General features: G+C 48.5%; 1 protein-coding gene across 2 annotated transcripts in view; it reads right to left on the bottom strand.

The window, feature by feature from the left end:
• The window catches only part of LOC145338896 (NACHT, LRR and PYD domains-containing protein 3-like), a 52,701-nt gene extending 27,710 nt beyond the window's left edge, over positions 1-24,991 (bottom strand). Inside the window, exons 1-5 of one of the 2 annotated variants that reach the window (XM_080183291.1) lie at positions 24,894-24,991; positions 17,287-17,453; positions 11,176-11,347; positions 11,007-11,072; positions 6,489-8,274 (exon numbers count right to left, since the gene is read on the bottom strand). In XM_080183291.1, the coding sequence (XP_080039417.1) occupies positions 6,489-8,274; positions 11,007-11,072; positions 11,176-11,347; positions 17,287-17,453; positions 24,894-24,957 (2,255 nt within the window). In that variant the 5' untranslated portion in view covers positions 24,958-24,991. Of the gene's footprint in view, positions 1-6,488; positions 8,275-11,006; positions 11,073-11,175; positions 11,348-17,286; positions 17,458-24,893 lie in introns of those variants that run through there. The other variant, XM_080183292.1, reaches the window with a different exon arrangement.
• Between the last annotated feature and the right edge of the window lie 387 nt (positions 24,992-25,378).

The raw sequence follows: 25,378 nt of genomic DNA on the forward strand, positions 1-25,378 counted from the left end.
AAGTCTAGCACCTGGTCTGGCTCATTACCCAGCACCAAATCCAGATATAGATAGGCTAGTAAACTGGGCAGAGAAATGGCAGATGGAATTTAATCCAGATAAATGTGAGGTGATGCATTTTGGAAGAAATAATGTAGGGGGGAGTTGTACAATAAATGGTAGGACCATTAAGAGTATAGAAACACAGAGGGACCTAGGTGTGCAAGTCCACAAGTCCTTGAAGGTGGCAGCACAGGTGGAGAAGGTGGTGAAGACAGCATATGGCATGCTTACCTTTATAGGAAGGGGTATAGAGTATAAGAGCTGGCGTCTAATGCTGCAGTTGTATAGAATGTTGGTTAGACCGCATTTGGAGTACTGCGTCCAGTTCTGGTCGCCGTATTACCGGAAGGACATGGAGGCCTTGGAGAGAGTGCAGAGATGATTTACCAGGATACTGCCTGGTATGGAGGGTCTTAGCTATGAGGAGAGGTTCGGCAAATTGGGGTTGTTCTCCCTGGAAAGATGGAGAGTGAGGAGAGACCTCACAGAGGTGTATAAGATTATGAAGGGTATAGATAGAGTGAACAGTGGGAAGGTTTTTCCCAGAATAGGGGCAAAAATCACGAGGGGTCACGGGCTTAGAGTGAGAGGGGCGAGGTGTAACTCAGATGTTAGAGGGAGGTTTTTCACACAGAGGGTGGTGGGGGCCTGGAATGCACTGCCAAGTAGGGTGGTGGAGACAGACATGCTAGGGTTGTTTAAGACTTACCTAGATAGGCACATGCGCAGACTGGAGATGGAGGGATACAAAAGAATGTTCCAGTTGAAGATCAAGAGCCTCAGGGTGTTCCCGGGAATTAACAGATTCCTATGGGCCGTCCAACATAGTTTACGGCTCACCTGTCTCTTACGTTTGAGCTTCTGGGGATCTTCCTGGATGTCTGTATCGGCTGTTGTATGTTTATTGATGTCTTTTTTTATATATCCACAGGTGATTGGGTCCGCCTTGTTGCCCAACAAGGGGCATACACGCGGTGGGTTGTGCGAGGGCTGCTCTTGGATGTTGCTTCGAGAGTTGCCTAGTGCTTCACATCGTTAGTGTTTGCTTAAACTGGACCAACTGATGGGCAACGTGACAGCTCAGTGACTATCACTGTTTGTTGTGCAGTTACAGGGACCCGGGTCGGATCTCCGGCTTGGGTCAGTGTCTGTGGGAGTTTGCACATTCTCCCCGTGCTTGCGTGGGTTTTCTCTGGGAGCTCCGGTTTCCTCCCACACCCCACAAAACGTGCTTTTAGGCTGATTGGTTTTAATAAATTGTCCCTAAATTGGATTTCCCTTAATCTGGTGCACATATAATTCCCTAAATGTGTGCCCCTTTATTGTGGAGTCCCTGAGATGGAGACAGAAGTCATGGGTAGAAGGAGGATTGGAATGAGGCACTCACTGAGTGTTAAAATGGGTGGCACGGGCTCATGGGCCGAAGGGCCTGTTTCCTGTGCTGTGTTCTTTGTAGCAATGACCTGCTCACTGACTCTGAGCTTGTGCTTACTCAGGGTCACTCAGTCTCCTACCGCATTACAGCCTTGATGCAAACACGGACAACAGATGAACACAGGATGTGAGATGAGAGTGTCTGCTCTTGACATCAAGGCAGAATATGACCACGTGTAGCAAAAAGGAGCCAGAGAAAAACTGAAATCAATGGAAATAAGAGAAAAAAAAACCTTTGCTGGTTGGAGTAACACCAGCACAGAGGAAGATAGTTGTGGTTGTTGGACAATCTACAAGATGCAGTGCAACAATTCCCAATGGCCCGTTACACAGCACCTTCCAAACTGGGGATTTCTATCCCTGGAAGGACAAGGGCAGCAGATGAATGGAGACATCACCACCTGGAAGTTCCCTTCCAAGATACACACCATCCTGACTTGGAAATATATCACCGTTCCTTCACAGTGACTGGGTCAAAATCCTGGGTCTCTCTTTCTCACAGCTCTGTGGGTGCACCTACACCACAGGAGTCCCTAAGTGCAATGCCGGTGATATAATAATAATCAGAGTTGCTCTCCAAAGAGTTGATAGGGGTTTAATTCCCAGCTTTCTCAGTTTGTTGGAGTGGGTGAAGAGAGGGTCATCTCATCTCCAGGAAATCACAGCAGGAATTTCTCAGGAGAGGGCCCTCATCTCGACCATCTTCAGCTGCTTCATCAATTACATTTCATCCACCGTAAAGTTATAACTGGAGATGTTTGCTGATGTCTGCACAACGTTCAGCACCATTCTCAACTCCGCAAGATAGTGATGTGGAACCTGTCCATATTTAGAAAGGTTTGAACAATATTAAGGGAAGGGCTGACAAGTGCCAGGCAATGACCATCTCCACCAAGAGAGAATAGAGTCATTTCCCTTTCCATTCAATGGGATTATTATCCCCTGGATCCCGACTATCAGCACCTTGGATGCTACCAATGGCCAGAAGCAGACAAGACATATCAACACTGTAGCTGTAAGGGAAGATTAAAGACCAGGATTTCTGTACAGAGTAACCCACCTCCTGACTTCCCAAAACATTTCCACCATCTACAAGACACATATCAGGAATTTGATTGAAAACCATCCACTTGTCTGCATGAGAGCAGCTCAAGATTCAGGAAGCTCACCACCATCCAGGATAACTCTGCTTGTTGACTGGTACATCACCCAGCACCGTCAACATTCATTCCATCCACCACAGAGATACAGAGCTAGCAGTGTGTACCATCTACAAGATGCAGTGTAACAATTCCCAACGGCTCGTTACACAGCACCTCCCAATACTGTGACTTCTATCCCCAGAAGGACTAGAACAGCAGATAAATGGAGACATCTCCACCTGGAAGTTTCCTTCAAAATACACATCATCCTGACTTGGAAATATATCATCGTTCCTTCACAGTGACTGGGTCACATGTCCTGGGATTCTCTTTCTCACAGCACTGTGGGTGCACCTACACCACGGGAGTCCCTAAATGCAATGACGTTAATATAATAATGAGCATAATTGTTCTCCAGGCAATGATACGAGTTTAATTCCCAGCTGTCTCCGTTTGTTAGAGTGGACAAAGAGAAGGCCAGGAGCCAGTAACCACAACCGAAAAGAGTGGTTTCAATTCATTTTCATCAAGTCTGTGGCTCCAGACTGGAGTAGCAGTGTTAAACTTAGCCAAGGGTTAGAGGGGAGTTGATCATTCAGCTACTCTGAGCTGGCCCACGATTAGTTCAAAAGAACAAAGGACAGCACAGGAAACAGGCCCTTCAGCCCTACAAGCCCGCACCACCCATTTTAACACTCAGTGAGCACCTTATTCAAGTCTGTCGTCACTCGTCAATGTTTCTGTCTACCTCTAGTGGACTCCACAATAAAGGGGGGTGGAAATTTAGGGAATTATATGTGCGCCAGATGAAGGGAGATCCAATTCAGGGATAATTTATTGACACAAACCAGCCTAAAAAGCACATTTTCCGGGTGTGGGAGGAAACCGGAGAACCCGGAGAAAATCCACGCAAGCACGGGGAGAATGTGCAAACTCCCACAGACACCGACCCAAGCTGGAGATCCGACCCGCGTCCCTGTAACTGTACAGCAATCAGTGATAGTCACTGAGCTGTCGTGTTGCACGTCAATTGGTCCAGTTTAAGCAAACACTAACGACGTGAAGCACTAAGCAACTCTCGAAGCAACATCCAAGAGCAGCCCTCGCACGACCCACCGCGTGTATGCCCCTTGTTGGGTAACAAGGCGGACCGAATCACCTGTGGATGTAAAAAAGAGACATCAATAAACATAAATGGACATACAACAGGCTACACAGACAGTAATGGAAGTTCCCCAATAGCGCCAATGTAAGTGACAAGGTGAGTCTTCAAATGTGTTGGATGACTGATAGGAATCTGTTCATTCCCAGGAATGTCCTGAGGCTCTTGATCTTCAACTAGAACATTTTGTATCCCTCCGTTTCCAGTCTGCTCATGTGCCTATCCAGGTGAGTCTTAAACAACCCGAGCATGTCTGCCTCCACCACCCTACTTGGCAGTGCATTCCAGGCCCCCACCACCCTCTGTGTAAACAACGTCCCTCTGACATCTGAGTTATACCTCACCCCTCTCGCCTTCAGCCCGTGACCCCTCGTGATCGTCACCTCTGAGCTGGGGAAAAAAAACTTCCCACTGTTCACTCTATCTATACCCCTCATAATTTTATACACCTCTATTAGGTCTCCCCTCATTCTCCGTCTTTCCAGGGAGAACAACCCCAGTTTGCCCAATCTCTCGTCATAGCTAATACCAGGCAGCATCCTGGTAAACCTCCTCTGCACTCTCTCTAAAGCCTCCACGTCCTTCCGGTAGTGTGGCGACCTAAACTGGACGCAGTACTCCAAATGTGGGCGAACCAACGTTCTGTACAAAAGCAACATCAGATTCCAGCTTTTATACTCTATACCCCTTCCTATAAAGGCGAGCATACCATATCCCTTCTTCACCACCTTCTCCACCTGTGCTTCCACCTTCAAGGACTTGTGTACTTGCACACCTAGGTCCCTCTGTGTTTCTATACTCTTGATGGTCCTACCATTTATTGTATAACTCCCCCCTACATTAGTTCTACCAAAATGCATCACCTCACATTTATCCGGATTAAATTCCATCTGCCATTTCTCCACCCAATTTACCAGCCTATCTATATCCTGCTGTATTGTCTGAAAATGTTCATCACTATCAGCAAGTCCAGCCATCTTTGTGTCATCTGCAAACTTGCTGATCACACCAGTTACTCCCTCTTCCAAATCATTTATATATATTACAAATAGCAGAGGTCCCAGTACGGAGCCCTGCGGAACACCACTAGTTACAGAGCTCCAGCTAGAAAAAGACCCTCCCACTGCTACCCTCTGTGTTCCGTGACCAAGCCAGTTCTCAACCCATCTAGCCACCTGTCCTTGTATCCCATGAGCCTTAACCTTTTTCACCAACCTACCATGAGGGACTTTGTCAAACGCCTTACTGAAATCCATATCGACGACATCCACGGCTCTTCCTTCATCAACCGTTTTTATCACCTCCTCAAAAAATTCCACCAGATTTGGAAGGCACGACCTCCCTCTTACAAAACCATGTTGCCTGTCACTAATGAGATTGTTCCGTTCTAAATGCGCATACATCCTATCTCTAAGAATCCTCTCCAACAACTTCCCTACCACGGACATCAAGAGAAATGGTAAATCTAATAGTGACACAGAGGAAACTAAATTCATTGGTTGGTTAAAAAAAATGCCGTTTGCAACTGGTTTTATATTGCTGTGAATTGGAAGCTGCAACAGAAAGGATCAATGATGGTTCTGGTGTTGATGTGGTGTACACGGATATTCAAAAATCATCTGATGCAATCTGAGTCATATGTGAAAGCAATATAAAATAATCAGTAGAATTGTTAACGGATTGCAGGATCAGAGAGACTGGACGAATATGTACACTGATCATTGCTGTTAGGAAAGTAAGTGTAAATAGCAGATAATAAAGAATACAGCATCTTGGACTTTGTTTGTCTTTGTGGGCATTAGACAATAATTCACAAGTTGAAGTTTAATTTGTGTTTCTGTGCTTGTGAGCTAAGAAAGGGCCAAAACTTTAATTTCACTTCATGTTAAATAAAGCTGCCTGCCTGGTTTCACTTTAAACTGTTCCTGCATTTTAATTCAATGTTTTTGACGTTATAAGAGTTATAGAGGTTAAAAAAATGGTTTCTTATATTCAGAGACTCACAGTGAATGATAGAAACACTGAGTTCCAGACGGTGTTCACAGAGGCTGCCAGTATAGGCAGGGCAATGCAGGGATTCAGAAACCAACCCTAACTGAGGATGTCACCAGTGATCATGTGTCTTATAAAGGGACATCGTCCCAATATAACACACACCTACTGTAATATATAACAGAGGGAGAGCTCAGTAAAATAATCCTGATAATAATTAAACACAAACTGTAAGCTGTACCGAACAAGAGAAACTAATTTCTGTACAGCATCGTACATAATCAGATGGTTTCTGTTGGGAGAGGGAAAGATCCTTTTTCAGATTTTGGAGGGAGGCCTTTACAGCTCCAATTATTTAAAATTAACCCCAATAATGTTTTTATTCATTCAAGGAATGTGATCATCGCTGGTTTTGCCAACATTTACTGCCCATGGCTATTTGCCCACGAGAATCTGCCTTCTTGAAATGATGTAGTTTTATCAGAGAATCATCGATTTATTACAGGTTCAGAATGAGGCCAATCGGCCCATCATGTCTGCAGCTGCTCTGAAATGAACATTATTACTTTACACCATTCTCCCACACTTTCTCTGTGACCATTGGACATTGTTTCTCTCTCGACTTCCTCGAATGAACATGCCTCTGTTTTATTAGAGCAAAGGAAATGGTTTTTCAACAATGAAAATATTTGCTATGAGACCAAACAAACAGTTACCTCAACTCCTGACACTTGTGCAGAACGGGTCCCAGCCGCTGGATCCCTTCACACTGAATGTAGCATCGCCATAGATCGAGGTGTTTTATTGTATCACAGAGTCCAATGACATGAGACAGGACTGCACAGTCAATCGGGGTCAGTCCCAATCCACTAAATGAAAGTGTTTTCACAGATCCCACTGTGTTCTCAGCCAGTGCTTTATTCTGAGACTCAAACAGGTAGTGGAATGTGTTCAGGAGCTTCCTTTTCTCAGTTTCAGTCTGTGTGTTTCCAATCTGCCCTTCAACCTTCTCCTTCACCCAGTCAATCACTCGGCAGGTTGTTTGATGAAGAAATGGACCCAGAAACTTCTCCAGGGGTCGAGCTGACTGTGGGGAGGAGAGACCAGCAACAAAACGGAGAAATATCTCAAATCGCCCATCTTCCTCGCTGTGAGCTTCACTGAGGAGTTTCCCGATCTCCCCGGGATCTGGAGTCAGGAATTGTGTGAGTGCAGATACAAACTCTTGGATGGTGAGGTGTGGGAATGTATAAACCACACTCTGGGCAGAATCATCTCTCTCTAAAAGTTCCATCAGGAACCCAGACAGGAACTGGGAAGGTTGTAGATTGTACTCAATCAAATCTCCATTTCCAAACACAATCTTCTTCTGGGAGACTCCTGTGTAGGCCATCTCACCAAGCTTCAGTAACACATCACGGGGGTTTTCAATCTCTCGGCCATGGTTTTTCAGAATGTTGTAAATATAGTAGGAATATAGTTGGGTGATGGTCTTGGGAGCTTGCTGCTGTTTCCTGTCTCTTTGTGTAAAGAAGGGACCCAGTGACAGAGCGAGGATCCAGCAGTAGGAAGGGTTGTAACACATGGTGTACAGGATCTCGTTCTCCTCCACGTGTTTGAAAACAGCTGCTGCCACCGCCTGATCTTCAAAAAACTTGTTGAAATATTCCTTCCGTTCATCACCAACAAATCCCAGGATTTCAGCCCAGACACTGATCTCAGCCTTTTCTAATAAATGTAATGCAGTGGGGCGGCTGGTCACTAGCACTGAACATCCTGGGAGCAGCTTGTGCTGTATTAAACTGTACACAATGTCAGACACTTTACACCGGAATTCAGGATCTGTGCACATGGACTGAGGTTCTGTATTTCTCCGATTGTCAGCAAAATCAATCGTGTCCTTGAATTCATCCAAACCATCGAATATAAACAGCAATCCCTCTGGGTTCTTCCAGAGCTCTCCCAGAATATTCCCAAGGTAAGGATAGAAGAACAGTATCAGATTCCTCAGGTTTATTCTACAGTTAATAGCGTTCAAATCCCGGAATTTAAAACTGAAGACAAATTTAAAGTGTGGGTATATTTTCCCAGTGGCCCAGTCATAAACAATCTTTTGTACCATTGTTGTTTTTCCAATTCCCGGGACTCCGCTCACTGCTGCTGAACTCCCCAAATTGGATTCAGAATGGGATAGGTAGAATAATCTCCTCATTTTCTGCAGCAAACTGCCCCTCTGGGAAAAGCTGCTCTGGAACAATTGATCAGTTCGGATTTTTTCCAGTTCTCTCCGGAGATGTTTCTCTCTCCATTCTTCATGGTCTCGGCCTCTTGCCAGCAGTTCATGTTCGACAAGTCTCCGATCTCGAACATTGGAAATAACCGTTAGCTCAGCGTATCGATCAACCAGCTGGAAAATCTTAACCTTCTCCTTTATGAGGATAGTGTTCACTCTCAGAGTTTCAGTTTGTACCCGGAGTGTCTCCTTGTGTTTCTGTTGGAGATCTTCAATCAGAACAGAGAGAAAATGTTAGTTACATTAAGACACTGTCTTTGCTGATTTGAGGGATTTATTTTACACTGTCAGTCAAGGTTTGAGTAGGATATAAAATTGAGTTAATTGGAAACCTCATTTGACAATGATTAATTTCCACAAAGTTTCAGATTGTCATTTAATTCCAATATTTCTATAACATGTTGGGGGTGATTCTCCCAAACAGGAATCTAAATGTCGAATGTGTGTAAAAACTGGAGTAAATCATGCTGGACTTTTCAGCGGGAGTTTCAGAATGAATCTCCCACAATCTGTGCACAGCAGAGTGGACGGGCCCTATTCCGGTTGGAGAGACCGGCAGCATCGCGCTGAGCGGCCACTGTGCGTGCGATGATCTGTCAGCGCAGAGATTGGCACATACCTACTGGCTTCACAATGCCGACATTTCTCCCCTTCCTACACAGTCCCAATGCCCCCTCTCCCCCCACCCCAGCAGACTGACCCCACCGTAATCTCAGCACCCCCCACAGGCTGATCCCCTCTCCCCACCCTGATGGCCATCCCCAATCGCTGTCCTCCCTCCCTCTGTCACTCAGCCCGAATGCAGACTGGAAGCAGGACTCCCCACCCTCACTCCCACAGGCCAGATCCTCATTAGGTCCTGAATCCTTGGCACTGTTCAATGCCCAGTCGGCAGTGCCAAGGTGTCCTGGACATTAAGACTTTGCCCATTTGGAAATGCCAGGGGACCAGGCTGGCAATGCCCAGGGTACCCCAGCCCACCCCCAACCCTCTGGAGACCTCAATGTCATCCCCTTCACTCCAGCGGGGTCTGGTCACCAGCTCCCTGCAAATAGGAAGTTATACAAAACCCCTCCTGATGTGAGGGGGTGGTGGGGCGAGAGGCGAGAGGGCCTGGAAATTTCAGTGCTGGGCTCGCTAATGATTTTTAAGCAGATTCAAATGCTCATTGTAATAATTTATACAGCTCCGCGCCGATCTCTCTGGCACAGAGCTGACTGTGCCTGAAATCCAGCTGCCGGAGACACATGCAGGCTATTTCCCCAGCGGGGAGCCTGTGAAACGGCTCTGCACCGGTCTCCTGCCCTATAAAAACAGCACAGCGAGCTGGGAGAATCACCCCCATTGATTTTACAAAGGTGATGTTTTAACTCTGATGGTTAATACTTTCCTCCCTGCCCTTATTATAGACATCCCATTGGTAGATCTTTATATAACAGTCAACATAGTTTGTGAACTAGTCAGAGCTCCCAATCTGCTGCAGAAATGGTAAGTGGGATATTAGAGACTGTGTGGGAGCGGGAGAGACTGTAATTGTTCAGGAGTCTCACTGTTACTGTACTGAAATTTCAATAGGTTCTCTGTCATATTGTGTGTATTAGAAAAGCAACAGTTTTGAACATGTGAAGTTCTGCTATTCTATCACGCTGTTATCGCGTGAAACTTACCCACCTGCTCACCGTTCATTTAATTCCTTTACCGTTCAAAAATTTATCTATCCTTGCCTTAAAAACATTCAATGAGGGAGCCTCAACTGCTTCACTGGACAGGGAATTCCACAGATTCACAACCCTTTGTGTGAAGAGGTTCCTCCTCAACTCAGTCTTAAATCTGCTCCCCCTTATTCTGAGACTATGCCCCTAGTTCTAGTTTCACCTGCCAGTGGAAACAACTTCCCTGCTTCTATCTTATCTATTCTCTTCATTATCTTATATGTTTCTATAAGGTCTCCCCTCATTCTTCTGAATTCAAATGAATATAGCCCCAGTCTACTCAGTCTCCCCTCTAAAGCCAACCCCCTCATCTCCGGAATCAACCTAGTGAATCTCCTCTGCACCCCCTCCAGTATGTCCTTTCTCAAGTAAGGAGAACAAAACTGTACACAGTACTCCAGGTGTGGCCTCACCAGCATCCCATACAGCTGCAACATAACCTCGCTGTTTTTAAACTCCATCCATCAATGAAAGACAAAATTCCATTTGAGTTCCTAATTTCCTGCTGCACCTATAAACAAATGACACCCATGTCCCTCTGCACAGCAGCATGCTGCAATTGTTTACCATTTGAATAATAGTCTATTTTGCTGTTATTCCTACCAAAATGGGTGACCTCACATTGACCAACATTGTAGTCCATCTTGCCAGACTCTGGCCCATTCACTTAGACTATCTATTTGCCTTTGAAGATTCTCAGCATCCTCTGCACACTTCGGTCTGCCACTCATCTTAGTGTCATCTGCCAATTTTGACACACTACACTTGGTCGCCAACTCTAAATCATCAATGTAAATCATAAACAATTGTGGTTCCAATACTGAGGTACACCACTAGTCACTGGTCACCAACCAGAAAACACCCATTTAACCCCACTCTTTGCTTTCTGTTAGTTAGAACATCCAGACACACAGGAGCTCTGTACTGAGATTCACACAGTACCGGGTTTCAACCAGGTGTGTACAAGACTTCAGAATTAATAGCAATTATCAGCTGGATTAAGTGTAAAGATGCAATGGTCACACATTCTTGGAAAAAAAACGAGAGATGATATGAATTGTAATTTGAAACTATGTATGGTTGAGTATTAATGATAAAACCGAATCATGCTCTACCCAATTTCCACAGTCTTTAATTTTCACTATCCCAGATTTTCACAATCTCTTAAAAAAGGCTCCAATCAGATTCTCAGAAGTGAAATGGTTTATAATCTCCATTTCCTCGCTTACCTTTCAGGTTACTGGGTAATTCAGATAAACCATGTGTGATGTCCATATAATCAAACGAATCAGCACCTGTTTAAATAAATGAACTTCCATGAAAACAGCTCTGTGTAATATTACAGTGATATCGGCAGTGTTTAAATGGGAAATTGAATTCACTGTGATTTTACCGTACCAAGCTCCTCTATTTCTTTCAGTATTTTATCCAGCTTTGGGACTCCGTGACGCATTCTCACAAAGGATTCCCACATCACCCTTCGAGCCCGAGATCCTTTTCCCATCACCAGACTGAGGAGAAGTTTGGAACTGTCTCTCCGGTTTCCCTTCTCCACGAGCTCAGTGACTTTCTATGAAGAATAATAATGAAGAATAATGAGACACAGAGTGAAAGATAAACACTGAGAATGAGAAGGAAAGGATCTGCTCAGTGATGGGATTTCCCAGTTGTTTTCAGCTCAGAAATCAGTCACTGGGACAGGTCCTGATCCATAATAAACACGGACTGAAAATTCTCTTAAAATCTCCTTCCAATCATTATCAATAAACAAATGTGAATCAACTGAACTAGAAATCATGTGATTAGTTGTCTGTCCTTCAGTGACCAACGCGATGGGAAGGCACATTGACACAGTGGTTAGCGCTGCTGCTTCACAGCTCCAGGGACCTGTATTCGATTCCTGGCTTAGCTCACTGTCTGTGTGGAGTTTGCACATTCTCCTAATGTCTGTGTGGGTTTCCTCCAGATGCTCCGGTTTCCTCCCACAGTCTAAAGATGTGCAGGTTAGCTTGATTGGCCATGCTAAAATTGCTCCTTAGTGTCCTGAGATGCAGAGGTTAGAGGGATTAGCAGTTAAATGGGTAGGGATGGGAGGGTAGGGCCTGGGTGGGATTGTGGTCAGTACAGACTCGATGGGCAGAATGGCCTCTTTCTGCACTGTATGGTTTCTATGACATTCGATTACTGATTGATAACATGATCCACTTTTTCCACACACTTAAATCCGGATGAGATGCGGCTGTGTTTTTTTTCTCCAAAACACTCTTCCTGAAACGGTGTTCGGAACGGAGAGGGGGATGGCGTCTTGGTAAGCAAGAGTTATGGGTATCGTGGATAGACAGTCTGCAGATTGGAGGCTACAATCAAATCAGACATGATGTTATTAAAGAGCGGGACAGACTTGAGGGGCTGAAAGGCCTACTCCTAGCCACACAGTGGTTACCATTGCTGGTCCTTGTGCATGAGTCACAAAAACCCAGCCTACAGGTGCAGCAGGTGGTCAGGAAGGCTAATGGGATGCTGGCCTTCATAGCGAGGGGGATTGAATATAAAAGTAGGGAGGTCTTGCTGCGGCTGTACAGGGCATTGGTGAGGCCACAGCTGGAGTACTGTGTGCAGTTTTGGGCGCCGTACTTACGCAAGGATATTTTGGCCTTGGAGGGAGTGCAGAGGAGGTTTACTAGGCTGATACCGGAGTTGAGGGGGTTGAACTATGAGGAGAGACTAAATAGACTGGGTCTGTACTCGTTGGAGTTTAGAAGGATGAGGGGGGGATCTTATAGAGACTTTTTTTTTATTAACCAAAAATATACTTTATTCATAAAAAAAACTCTATTAATCTATTTCAAATATACAGGGCTTTCAACAGCAAACACAACGTGGAATCAAAACACTTTTACAGATCTGTATAAACTAAAATGACTACATTTCAAAACTTAAAAAACTATATCCACGTCTCAATATTTACAGATTTGTTCTGATTACAATGATTACATTTCAATACCTAAACCTTTCTACATGCCTCAATAAATGACTGTGTGCCGTTAGTGCTCAGATTGGCACACAGCTCCGCAGGTCGAGGGTATTCTGCAGTTCCCGGGCCCTCGGTCTGCCTCCGTTAAAAGGCCTTACAGTGTGGCCTTTCCCCATTGTGCCTTTGCGGCGGCTGCCCCAAGCTTCAGCCCGTCCCTCAGCACTTAGTCCTGGACCTTGGAATGTGCCAGTCTGCAACACTCGGTCGAGGACAGTTCTTTCTGCTAGAAGATCAGCAAGTTTCGGGCGGACCAAAGTGCGTCCTTCACCGAGTTGATGACCTTCCAGCAGCAGTTGATATTTGTCTCGGTGTGCGTCCCCGGAAACAGCCCGTAGAGCACAGAGTCCTGCGTCACCGAGCTGCTCGGGACGAACCTCGACAAATACCACTGCATCTCGCTCCAGACCTTCTTTGCAAAGGCACATTCCACAAGGAGGTGTGCGACCGTCTCGTCAGCCCCGCAGCCGCTTCGAGGGCAGCGTGCGGTGATGTTGAGACCTCGAGCGTGCATAAAGGATCTGACGGGGAGTGCCCTTCTCACCACCAGCCAAGCCAGATCTTGGTGCTTGTTTGTCAGTTCTGGTGATGAGGCGTTCTGCCAGATGACACTGACAGTTCGCTCAGGGAACCATCCGACAGGATCCACCATCTCCTTTTCTCTCAGGGCCCCAAGGACGTCACGCACTGAGCACTGCTTAATCGCCGTGTGGTCAAAGGAGGGTTTCCGGAGAAATTTCTCCACGAAGGACAGGTGCTGAGGGACGGTCCAACTACTCGGAGCGTTCCACGGCAGTGTGGCCAGACCCGTCCTTCGCAACACTGGGGACAGGTAGAACCTCAAAAAGTAGTGGCACTTGCTGTTAGTGTGCCGAGGATCTACGCACAGCTTGATGCAGCCGCACACAAAGGTGGCCATCAGGATGAGGGTGGCGTTGGGAACGTTTTTCCCTCCGTTCTCTGGAGATTTGTGCATCGCTTCCCTCCGGACACGATCCATCTTTGATCTCCAGATAAACTTGAAGATGGCCCGTGTCACTGCTGCAGCGCAGGATTTGGGGATAGGCCACACCTGCGCCACGTACAATAACCCGGACAGCATCTCGCACCGGATCACCAGGTTTTTCCCTGTCATGGAGAGCGAGCATTGCTCCCACAAGCCCAGTTTCTGCCTGGCTTTGGTGATGCGCTCCTCCCAGTTTTTGATGCAAGCCCCTGCCGCTCCAAACCATATCCCCAGCACCTTCAGGTAATCTGCCCTGACGGTGAAGGGACGTATAAGATGATGAACGGGATGGATAGGGTAGAGGGAGAGAGATTCTTCCCGCTTAGAAAAGACAGCAGGACTAGGGGGCACAGCCTCAAGATAAGGGGGGGGGGGGGGGCGCAGTTTAGGACAGAGTTGAGGAGGAACTTCTTCACTCAAAGGGTGGTGAATCTCTGGAATTCTCTGCCCGTTGATGTGGTGGAGGCTGCCTCGCTCAATATATTTAAGTCACGGGTAGATGGGTTTTTGGTAGGCAAGGGGATTAAGGGTTATGGGGAGAAAGTGGGAAAGTGGAACTGAGCCACGACAGATCAGCCATGATCTTATTGAATGGCGGGGCAGGCTCGAAGGGCTAGATGGCCTACTCCTGCTCCTATTTCTTATGTTCTTATGAGTGCAGCCGAGCTCCTGTCCCCGGGCGGGGCGAGTGCAGCCGAGCTCCTGTCCCCGGGGGGGGTGAGTGCAGCCGAGCTCCTGTCCCCGGGGGGGGGCGAGTGCAGCCGAGCTCCTGTCCCCGGGGGGGGCGAGTGCAGCCGAGCTCCTGTCCCCGGGGGGGGCGAGTGCAGCCGAGCTCCTGTCCCCGGGGCGAGTGCAGCCGAGCCCCTGTCCCCGGGGGGGGCGAGTGCAGCCGAGCTCCTGTCCCCGGGGGGGGCGAGTCCAGCCGAGCCCCTGTCCCCGGGCGGGGCGAGTGCAGCCGAGCTCCTGTCCCCGGGGGGGGGGCGAGTGCAGCCGAGCTCCTGTCCCCGGGGGGGGGCGAGTGCAGCCGAGCTCCTGTCCCCGGGGGGGGCGAGTGCAGCCGAGCTCCTGTCCCCGGGGGGGGCGAGTGCAGCCGAGCTCCTGTCCCCGGGGCGAGTGCAGCCGAGCCCCTGTCCCCGGGGGGGGCGAGTGCAGCCGAGCTCCTGTCCCCGGGGGGGGCGAGTCCAGCCGAGCCCCTGTCCCCGGGCGGGGCGAGTGCAGCCGAGCTCCTGTCCCCGGGGGGGGGCGAGTGCAGCCGAGCTCCTGTCCCCGGGGGGGGGCGAGTGCAGCCGAGCTCCTGTCCCCGGGGGGGGCGAGTCCAGCCGAGCTCCTGTCCCCGGGGGGGGGCGAGTGCAGCCGAGCTCCTGTCCCCGGGGCGAGTGCAGCCGAGCCCCTGTCCCCGGGGGGGGCGAGTGCAGCCGAGCTCCTGTCCCCGGGGGGGGCGAGTGCAGCCGAGCTCCTGTCCCCGGGGGGGGCGAGTGCAGCCGAGCTCCTGTCCCCGGGGGGGGGCGAGTGCAGCCGAGCTCCTGTCCCCGGGGGGGGCGAGTGCAGCCGAGCTCCTGTCCCCGGGGGGGGGCGAGTGCAGCCGAGCTCCTGTCCCCGGGGGGGCGAGTCCAGCCGAGCCCCTGTCCCCGGGCGGGGCGAGTCCAGCCGAGCTCCTGTCCCCGGGGGGGGGCGAGTGCAGCCGAGCTCCTGTCCCCGGGGGGGGGGCGAGTGCAGCCGAGCTCCTGTCCCCGGGGGGGGCGAGTGCAGCTGAGCTCCTGTCCCCGGGGGGGGCGAGTGCAGCCGAGCTCCTGTCCCCGGGGGGGGCGAGTCCAGCCGAGCTCCTGTCCCCGGGGGGGGCGAGTGCAGCCGAGCTCCTGTCCCCGGGGCGAGTGCAGCCGAGCCCCTGTCCCCGGGGGGGGCGAGTGCAGCCGAGCTCCTGTCCCCGGGGGGGGCGAGTCCAGCCGAGCTCCTGTCCCCGGGGGGGGGCGAGTCCAGCCGAGCTCCTGTCCCCGGGGGGGGCGAGTGCAGCCGAGCTCCTGTCCCCGGGGGGGGGCGAGTGCAGCCGAGCCCCTGTCCCCGGGGGGGGGCGAGTGCAGCCGAGCTCCTGTCCCCGGGGGGGGCGAGTGCAGCCGAGCTCCTGTCCCCGGGGGGGGCGAGTGCAGCCGAGCTCCTGTCCCCGGGGGGGGCGAGTGCAGCCGAGCTCCTGTCCCCGGGGGGGGCGAGTGCAGCCGAGCTCCTGTCCCCGGGGGGGGCGAGTGCAGCCGAGCTCCTGTCCCCGGGGGGGGCGAGTGCAGCCGAGCTCCTGTCCCCGGGGGGGGTGAGTGCAGCCGAGCTCCTGTCCCCGGGGCGAGTGCAGCCGAGCTCCTGTCCCCGGGGGGGGGCGAGTGCAGCCGAGCTCCTGTCCCCGGGGGGGGCGAGTGCAGCTGAGCTCCTGTCCCCGGGGGGGGCGAGTGCAGCCGAGCTCCTGTCCCCGGGGGGGGCGAGTCCAGCCGAGCTCCTGTCCCCGGGGGGGGCGAGTGCAGCCGAGCTCCTGTCCCCGGGGGGGGCGAGTGCAGCCGAGCCCCTGTCCCCGGGGGGGGCGAGTGCAGCCGAGCTCCTGTCCCCGGGGGGGGCGAGTGCAGCCGAGCTCCTGTCCCCGGGGCGAGTGCAGCCGAGCCCCTGTCCCCGGGGGGGGCGAGTGCAGCCGAGCTCCTGTCCCCGGGGGGGGCGAGTGCAGCCGAGCTCCTGTCCCCGGGGGGGGCGAGTGCAGCCGAGCTCCTGTCCCCGGGGGGGGCGAGTCCAGCCGAGCTCCTGTCCCCGGGGGGGGGCGAGTGCAGCCGAGCCCCTGTCCCCGGGGGGGGGCGAGTGCAGCCGAGCTCCTGTCCCCGGGGGGGGCGAGTGCAGCCGAGCTCCTGTCCCCGGGGGGGGCGAGTGCAGCCGAGCTCCTGTCCCCGGGGGGGGCGAGTGCAGCCGAGCTCCTGTCCCCGGGGGGGGCGAGTGCAGCCGAGCTCCTGTCCCCGGGGGGGGCGAGTGCAGCCGAGCTCCTGTCCCCGGGGGGGGCGAGTGCAGCCGAGCTCCTGTCCCCGGGGGGGGTGAGTGCAGCCGAGCTCCTGTCCCCGGGGCGAGTGCAGCCGAGCTCCTGTCCCCGGGGGGGGGCGAGTGCAGCCGAGCTCCTGTCCCCGGGGGGGGCGAGTGCAGCCGAGCTCCTGTCCCCGGGGGGGGCGAGTGCAGCCGAGCTCCTGTCCCCGGGCGGGGTGAGTGCAGCCGAGCTCCTGTCCCCGGGGGGGGCGAGTGCAGCCGAGCTCCTGTCCCCGGGGTGGGGTACCTGGGTCTGGTGTAGACTTACAGACAGGAATATTATTAGTCAATAACTCCATTATCAGTGCAGCTTGTGATTCCTTGTATACTCGAAGATTATCTGGACAGAACCTGTTCTTTTACCATCAGGATCAATATATCCTGAAAGTCCTGCACTGATTGAAATAATTCATTCTGTGTCCCCCCCACTTACCCCATGTTCTTGTCCAGTGAAAATCCTCTCGTATGTTAAGGATAAGCTGACTCCATCCACTCCCCCTTCCATCGCCTGCTCTAGTCTGTCCCGGTAGAATTTTGTCAATTTGAACAGTTGATATTCATCACAGTTTGTCAGGAACTCAGGGATTGTGGAGTTTGGATCTGTGAACACAAATGGAGAAAATTAAACTTGTCAATGAGTTTCTATCCATGTTGTTACTCTTCACTTTACAAGAAGCAACTGAAGCCCCCTGTGAACCGTATTATCAAACAACTTCTGGGAACACAGAAACATTCAGTGAAAGTATATCTGACCGTACCCCTGTAACAAACTTAGCCCCAAATCCATAAAGATCCATTGTTAAAAGGCTATCAATTCCAAATATAAAACCAACATTTTTGTTTAATTATTCACTGGATGTGGGGGTTGCTGGTAAGGCCTGAATTTGTTTTCTTTCCTGAACTGCCATTGGAGGGAAACTTGCAGTTAGTGGCCTTCCCATATATCTGCTGCCCTTGTCCCTCAAGGGTGACAGAGATCATGGATTGGGAAATGTTGAAGGAGCTTTGGTGGGTTGCTGCAGTTCCTCCTGTGAATGATACATATTACTGTCACTGTGCATATATTGGATATATTACACTGGAAAGGAATGGTTCGATCAAGCAGACACAGCACGGATTCATGAAGGGGAAGTCGTGTTTGACGAATTTACTGGATTTTTTTATGAGGATGTGACTAGTGCTGTAGACAGAGGGGAACAGGTGGATGTGGTGTTTTCACATTTCCAGAAGACATTTGATAAGGTGCCTCACAAAAGGTTGCTGCAGAAGATTAAGGTGCATGGAGTTGGGGGTAAGGTGTTAGCGTGGATTGAGGATTGGTTGTCTAATAGGAAGCAGAGAGTTGGAATAAATGGGTGCTTTTTCTGATTGGCAGTTGGTGACTAGTGGAGTGCCGCAGGGATCGGTGCTGGGACCTCAACTATTTACCATTTATATAGATGAGGAGGAGGGGACTGAGTGTCGGGTAACAAAGGTTGCTGAAGACACAAAGATAAGTGGAAAAGCAAATTGTGTGGAGGACACAGAGTCTGCAGAGAGATTTGGATAGGCTAAGTGAGTGGGCGAGGGCCTGGCAGATGGAGTATAATGTTGCCAAGTGTGAGGTTATCCACTTTGGAAGGAATAGTATTAAAATGGATTATTATTTAAATGGTGAAAAATTACAACATGTTAGTGTGCAGAGGGACCTGGGGGTTTGTGCATGAATCGTAAAAACCCAGTCTGTGGGTGCAGCAGGTGATCAGGAAGGCGAATGGAATGCTGGCCTTTATAGCGAGGGGGGTAGAATATAAAAGCAGGGAGGTCTTGCTGCAACTGTACAGGGCACTGGTGAGGCCGCAGCTGGAGTACTGTATGCAGTTTTGGTCCCTTTATTTGCAAAAGGATATTTTGGCCTTGGAGGGAGTACAGAGAAGGTTCACCAGGTTGATACCGGAAATGAGGGGTTCGCTTCTGAGGAGAGATAGAGTAGATTGGGCCTGTACTCGTTGGAGTTTAGAAGGCTGAGGGGTGATCTATAGAGATATATAAGAATATGAAGGGGCTAGATAGGATAGAGGTAGAGAGATACTTTCCACTTAAAAAGGAAACCGGAACAAGAGGGCACAGCCTCAAAATAAGGAGGGGGGGGGGGTGTTCAGTTTAGAACAGAGTTGAGGAGGAACTTCTTCTCTCAGAGGGTGGTGAACCTCTGGAATTCTCTGCCCATTGAAGTGGTGGAGGCTGCCTCATTGAATATATTTAAGTCACGGGTAGATAGGTTTCTGATAGACAGGGGAATTAAGGGTTATGGGGAGAGGGCGGGAAAGTGGAACTGATCCACTTCAGATCAGCCATGATCTTATTGAATGGCGGGGCAGGCTCGAGGGGCTAGATGGCCGACTCCTGCTCCTATTTCTTATGTTCTTATGCATTGGTGGCTAAGGGAGTGAGGTGCTGTACAATTGAGCTATCTGTCCCTATACAACAGGAACAAGACTGTATCCAGGCATGGACAGATAAGTGGCAGGTAACACCAACACCAGACAACTGCCACACAATGAGCACTGCCAACAGAGAATCTAATCATCTCCCCATGGCATTCAACAGAATTACCATCACTGAATCTTCCACTGACCATATTCCCTGGGTTACCATTGAGACAAAACTGAACTTGACAAACAATATAAATTCTGTGGCTATAAGGGCAGGTAAGAGGCTGGGAATTCTGCAACAGATATTTCTCATTCCCCAATTCCCCAAAGCCTGTTCACTGTTTAAAATGCACAATCAGTAAAGTGATGGAATATTCATCTCGTGCCCAGAAGAAACCAGCTCCATTCACATGCAATAAGCTCAACACTATTAACGACAAAACAACATGCTTGATTGGCAAACTATTGCAACTTCCAAGCCCATGACCTTTACCCCCAGCAGGGTGGCATATGTATGGGAACATGACCACATGAAAGTTCCTGACTTGGACTGATATCCCACTTCTTTCAAAATCCCGGGACTCCCTTCCTAATATACTGTGGGTCTACCTGCACCACATGGACTGCAAAGGTTCAAGTCAGCAGCAGCTCATCACCACCTTTCAAGGGAAGATAAGATGGGTAATAAATACTGGTTTTACCAACAAGGCTCAAACCTCTATAATGAATCTGAGAAAAATGCCTCACCGACTTTGTTTAAAACACTGGAATGAACCTCATCTCTGATTCATCATTAGATTCCTGGAGATGTCTGGCATGTTATTCCCTAATTCACTGTAAATTCTGATGCAAATTTGGCATTTGACATATCCCCATTTCCATATTTTCACCGACAATATCACTATTATCAGTTTTCACAGAGTCTACATTATTACTGACCACCGTCTGTTCCCAAATGTAACCAAAATAACTGTTGATTTAATACCACTGCAAGTTTCATTTCATGCTCTCGAAATATGTTTTTTTCACTCGTTGCTGTTCTTTCCAGGTAACAGTATCTATATTAATTTTGTATTGTGTAAAAGGGGTGTTAGGGATACATAACTACACCAGAGTAAGACGGTGACCGAGAGCAGCAAATTAGCTTCAAGTGGGATTTCAGTGCATGGGAGAGAGGTGTGGGAGATATAGGAATTATTCTAAGTTAATTAAATGAGCAATCAATTTAAGTAAATAACATAAGTAGCAAAGGCACCACTGGTGCTACGTTGCAGCTGTGGAAATGTGGGAGCTTTTGAATTACAAGGCGATTTGCTGATGTATTTGTCAGGAAAAGTATAAGCAGCTGGAGGAAATTCGTATCAGGATTACTGATCTGGAAGCTGAACTGAAGACACTGTGTAATATCAGGCAGGGAGAGAAATAGCCGGACACTCTGTCCCAAAAGAATTTAGTGAGGGGGAATGACACTGTTCACTGCAGTAAACAGCAAGAGTGTAAAAAATGTTGCCTGACAAGAACCAGGTTGAGGCTGAAGAATGGATCTAAGACTTGTGTTCTCCACTTAAATAAACAGGTAGCAGGTAAAAATGGTGAAAGTTGATAGTAGGAGTTTTTACAAGTATTCAAACAGGAAAAGAGTCAGTACAGTTGGTGCTGGCCCTGTGGAGAGTGACAATGGGAAGACACTAGCAGATAATAATGAACTGGCGGATGAAATGAAAACACAATTTGTTGCTGTCTACACTCTAGAGGATACAGAAACATTCAGTAATAGCTGTAGGACAGTGATTAGGAAAGAAATTTGATGAAATTGCAATCACGAGAAGGATGGTACTGAGCAAACTGCTAGAGCTGAGGCTGACAGATCTCCAGATTGAGATGGCATTCATCGTGGGATCACAAAGAGATGGGTAATGAGGTACTGGATACATTGGTGTTAATTTTCAAAAATTCCCTAGTTTGTGAAACGGTTCCATCAGGCTGAAAACCTGATAAATTTAACCTGTGTATTCAATAGGGATGGAGGATAAAAAAAGATACTCTAGGCCAGTTACTTTGAGTTCTGTCACAGATAAAGCACTCAAATCGATCATTAAGAAGATTGTACCTGGACACAGAGAAACTCAAGGAAATCTGGGAGAGTCAGCATGGAAAGGGAAATCGTGCTTAATTAATTCATTGGTGTTCTTTGAAAGTAGCCACACCCCCACTTCCTGCCTTCAAACAAACCACTGTCCTCAGCAAACTACCCAGCCTTCAGGGGAACAGTGACCACAATACCACACAACCCTGCCACAGCAACCTCTGCAAGACATGCCGGATCACTGACACGGATACCATCATCACACGTGAGAATACCATCCACCAGATACACGGTACATACTCCTGTAACTCGGCCAACATTGTCTACCTGATACGCTGCAGGAAAGGATGTCCCGAGGCATGGTACACTGGGGAGACCATGCAGATGCTACAATAAAGGATGAATAAACATCTCTCAACAATCACCAGGCGAGACTGTTCTCTTCCTGTTGGTGAACACTTCAGCGGTCACAGGCATTCAGTCTCTGATCTTCGGATAAGTGTTCTCCAAGGCGGCCTTCATGACACACAACAACACAGAGTCACTGGGCAGAGACTGATAGCCAAGTTCCACACACGAGAATGGCCTCAACCAGGATACTGGGTTCATGTCGCACTCTCTGTAACCCCATGACTTGCCTGGACTTGCAAAATCTCACTAACTGTCCTGGCTGGAGACAATACATTTCTCTTTAATCCGTGCTTAACCCTCTCTCCACTCACACTGTCTGTACCTTTGAGACTTGACTGCCTGTGGGGACTCACATTCCAGCCATTATTTTGTAAATTGAGTTTGTGTCTTTAGATGCCCTGTTTGTGAACTGAAATCCCAGTTGCCTGATGAAGGAGCGGTGCTCTGAAAGTTAGTGGATTTTGCTACCAAATGAATCTGTTGGACTTTAACCTGGTGTTGTGAGACTTCTTGCTGTTCTTTGAAGGATAAAGAGGAGTCTGTAGACATGCTGCACGTGGATTCCAGGGGCAAGTTTTGTGGAAAATGAAAGATGACAGTGCAGGGATTAACATAATAGTATTGATTGAAGATTGGCTGACTGGTAGAAAACAGTAATTATGAATGGGTGCTTTATCTGATTGGCAGGCTGGGACAAGTGGAATGCTGCAAGCGTCTATGATGTGACATCAACTTGTTATTTTTTTTTAAATGAATGAAATAGTTGAGAGAAGCAATGGCACCAAGGTTAAATTTACAGATGATACAAACATCGGTAGAAAAAGTTATTGTGAAGGGGATACAAGGAGGTTGTACATTGGTGAGTAAAACTGACAGATGGAGTATTCTGTGGGAGAATGTGAATCTGTTTGCTTTGGCAGGGTAATGAAATAAGCAGAATTACAAAACAGGAGAATGGCTGCAGAATCCTGATGCATTTGGATTTGGGTGTTCTAGTGCATGAATCAGAAAATAATAATTTCCAGGTACAGCAAGTAATTAAGAAGGTTAATAGAATATCGTCCTTTATTTTGAGGGGATTTGAAGATAAAAGGATATTATGCTTCAGTTTTACAGGGAATTGGGAAGACCACATCTCGAACGGCTGATGAAAAGCAGATGGAGTTTAATTTAGATAAATGTGAGATGATGCGTTTTGGTAGATTTGAACCAGGGCAGGACTTACTCAGTTAATGGTAGGGTGTTGGGGAGAGTTACTGAACAAAGAGATCTTGGGGAACAGGCTCACAGCTCCTCAGAAGTGAAGTCACAGAGTGATGAAGAAGGCATTCCACATGTTTGGTTTCATTGGTCAGAACACTGAATACAGGAGTTGGGACGTCTTGTTGAAGTTGTACAAGACATTGTTGAGGCCACACTTGGAATACTGTGTACAGTTCTGATCACCCTATTCTAGAAATGACAGTGTTAAACAAGAAAGGGTGCTGAAAAGATTTACTAGGATGCTCCTGGGACTTGATGGTTTGAGTTATAAGGAGAGGTTGGATAAGCTGGGACTTTTTCCCCTGGAGTGTAGGAGGCTGAGGGGACATATTATACAGAGTGTAAATTAATGAGAGGCATAGGGAAGGTAGACAGTCAACAACTTTTCCCAAATGTAAGGGGTGGGGGAGTCTAAAACTAGAGGCCATAGGCTTAGGCTGAGAGGGGAGAGATACAAAACAGACCAGAGGGGCAGTATTTTCCACAGGGGGTGGTGAGTGTCTGGAACAAGCTGCCAGAGGTGTTAATAGAGTCAGATACAATGTTGTCTTTTAAAAAACATTTTGAAGTTACATGGGTAAGATGGGTATTGGGATATGGGGTAAACACAGACAACTGGGACCAGCTTACTGGTTTAAAAAAAAGGCTGGCATGGAGAAGCTGGGCCGAAGGGCCTGTTTCCCTGCTGTAAACCTCTGACTAAATGACTTTATGAATATTGTGCCTAGTTAATAAGCTCATTATTTAACAATTCGTGCATTAGATTCTATTGAAAGGAAGTTAACTGGATTAATATCCAGAAGAAGCGGGTTATCTTATGAGGAAACACGAGACAGACTGGGCTTGTTTCCTTCAGAGTCCAGAAAAGTGAGCAGTGACTTGATTGAAGCCTCTAAAATCCAGCATTGACACTGAGGACATGGAAAGTATGTTTCCCCTTGTGGGTAAGTCCAGGACACTATTTAAAACAAAGTTGTCTTTTTAGGTCAGAGATGATGAGTTTTTTTTCTTTCAGAGGCTGTTGATTTTGAAACATAAACAGATCAGCGACGATCCCATTGAACAGCAGAAGTGATGAAGGGGCCGAATGGCCTCCTTCTGCTCCTATTTCAGATGTTTGTATGAATTGTTTGTTCTCCCTTTTCCACTTATCTTTCCATTGTCCTTGATGGGTTCATGGTCCAGACACTGGGGCCCTTCCTTCTGAAACCGAGAATGAGAAACCCCACTCCTGTTCCAGCCTTGCAGTTTCACATTGACCCAGCCTCTTATTTCCCTCCTGACCTGACCCAGCACAGAATAATCCCGATATCACTAACTCATGCTTTGTTTTTCATTCCAGTGCTTCAGTTTTAACAGCTTCTCTATGAACATCTTTCCATCTGTGTCACTACTTCAAAACATGGATCTTTTTGGTCTTTCCTCCTTCTCAAAGACGATCCCACCAGTTCCAGGATATTCTTCCCTCTGGTACGAGGGGGTAACTTACCATTCGTGATGTGCCAGGGCTGTAGAAGAATCTGTCTATTCCCCTGACAACAGAATCTCCAGCCACTATCACTCCTATTTCTGTGGCCCACGTCTCTCACTGTTACTCAGGAACACTCTGCTTGAGTCACCCTTTGTCAACCTTACAATGTCCAAATTTGAATGTGAACTCAGCTGTTTGACAACAATTTGAAAACTGCCTCCGGGGACACACAGAGGAGATTCACAAATCACACCCGGCCCCTGGGCTGAACTTTGGATAAACCTGCTCTAGATGGTGCCTCACTCCCAATTTCTACTCAGTCCCTGTCCTGTTCCCTCTTCCTGTGAGAGCAGCAGACAAGACAGAAATTATATCTGTATTTTTTGTGATCCTACCTGTGTCCAATCTCATTCTTTTTGGAGATGTTGAACATTCTCCCCTGTTTGAACCTTCAGCCATGATATTGACAGACGTTCCCTGATTCTGAGACTCTGTAATAAGGATAATATCAGGGTCAGGGTCAGGTGTAAATATGAAAATCAGAAGCAGAGCATTAAGATCTTCACTGTGATGTAAGATATATTTCAGAATATTACAATTACACATGTTACCGCGATATTAGTGGCAGCTGTTTCACAAAATACCAGTCACCCTCATCAGGTCCCCTGAAAAATCCACCCTTCACCCTTGCGATCCTCTGTCCCATTCCCAGTTTCCATTTCCCTCTCCAAAGTCACTGAACATGTTGTTACCTCCCAAATCCGGGACCATTTTTGCAGAAGCTCCATACAGTCAAGTTTGTACCCTGTCACTGCTGTTAAAATCACAAATACTATCCTATCCAACTCTGAAGGGGGAAAAGTTTAAAGGGAATAGAGTA

This window comes from Carcharhinus amblyrhynchos, unplaced genomic scaffold (genome assembly GCF_965287045.1).
Source record: "Carcharhinus amblyrhynchos unplaced genomic scaffold, sCarAmb.v2.hapA chromosome_222, whole genome shotgun sequence".
In the NCBI taxonomy this organism is placed as follows: domain Eukaryota; kingdom Metazoa; phylum Chordata; class Chondrichthyes; order Carcharhiniformes; family Carcharhinidae; genus Carcharhinus; species Carcharhinus amblyrhynchos.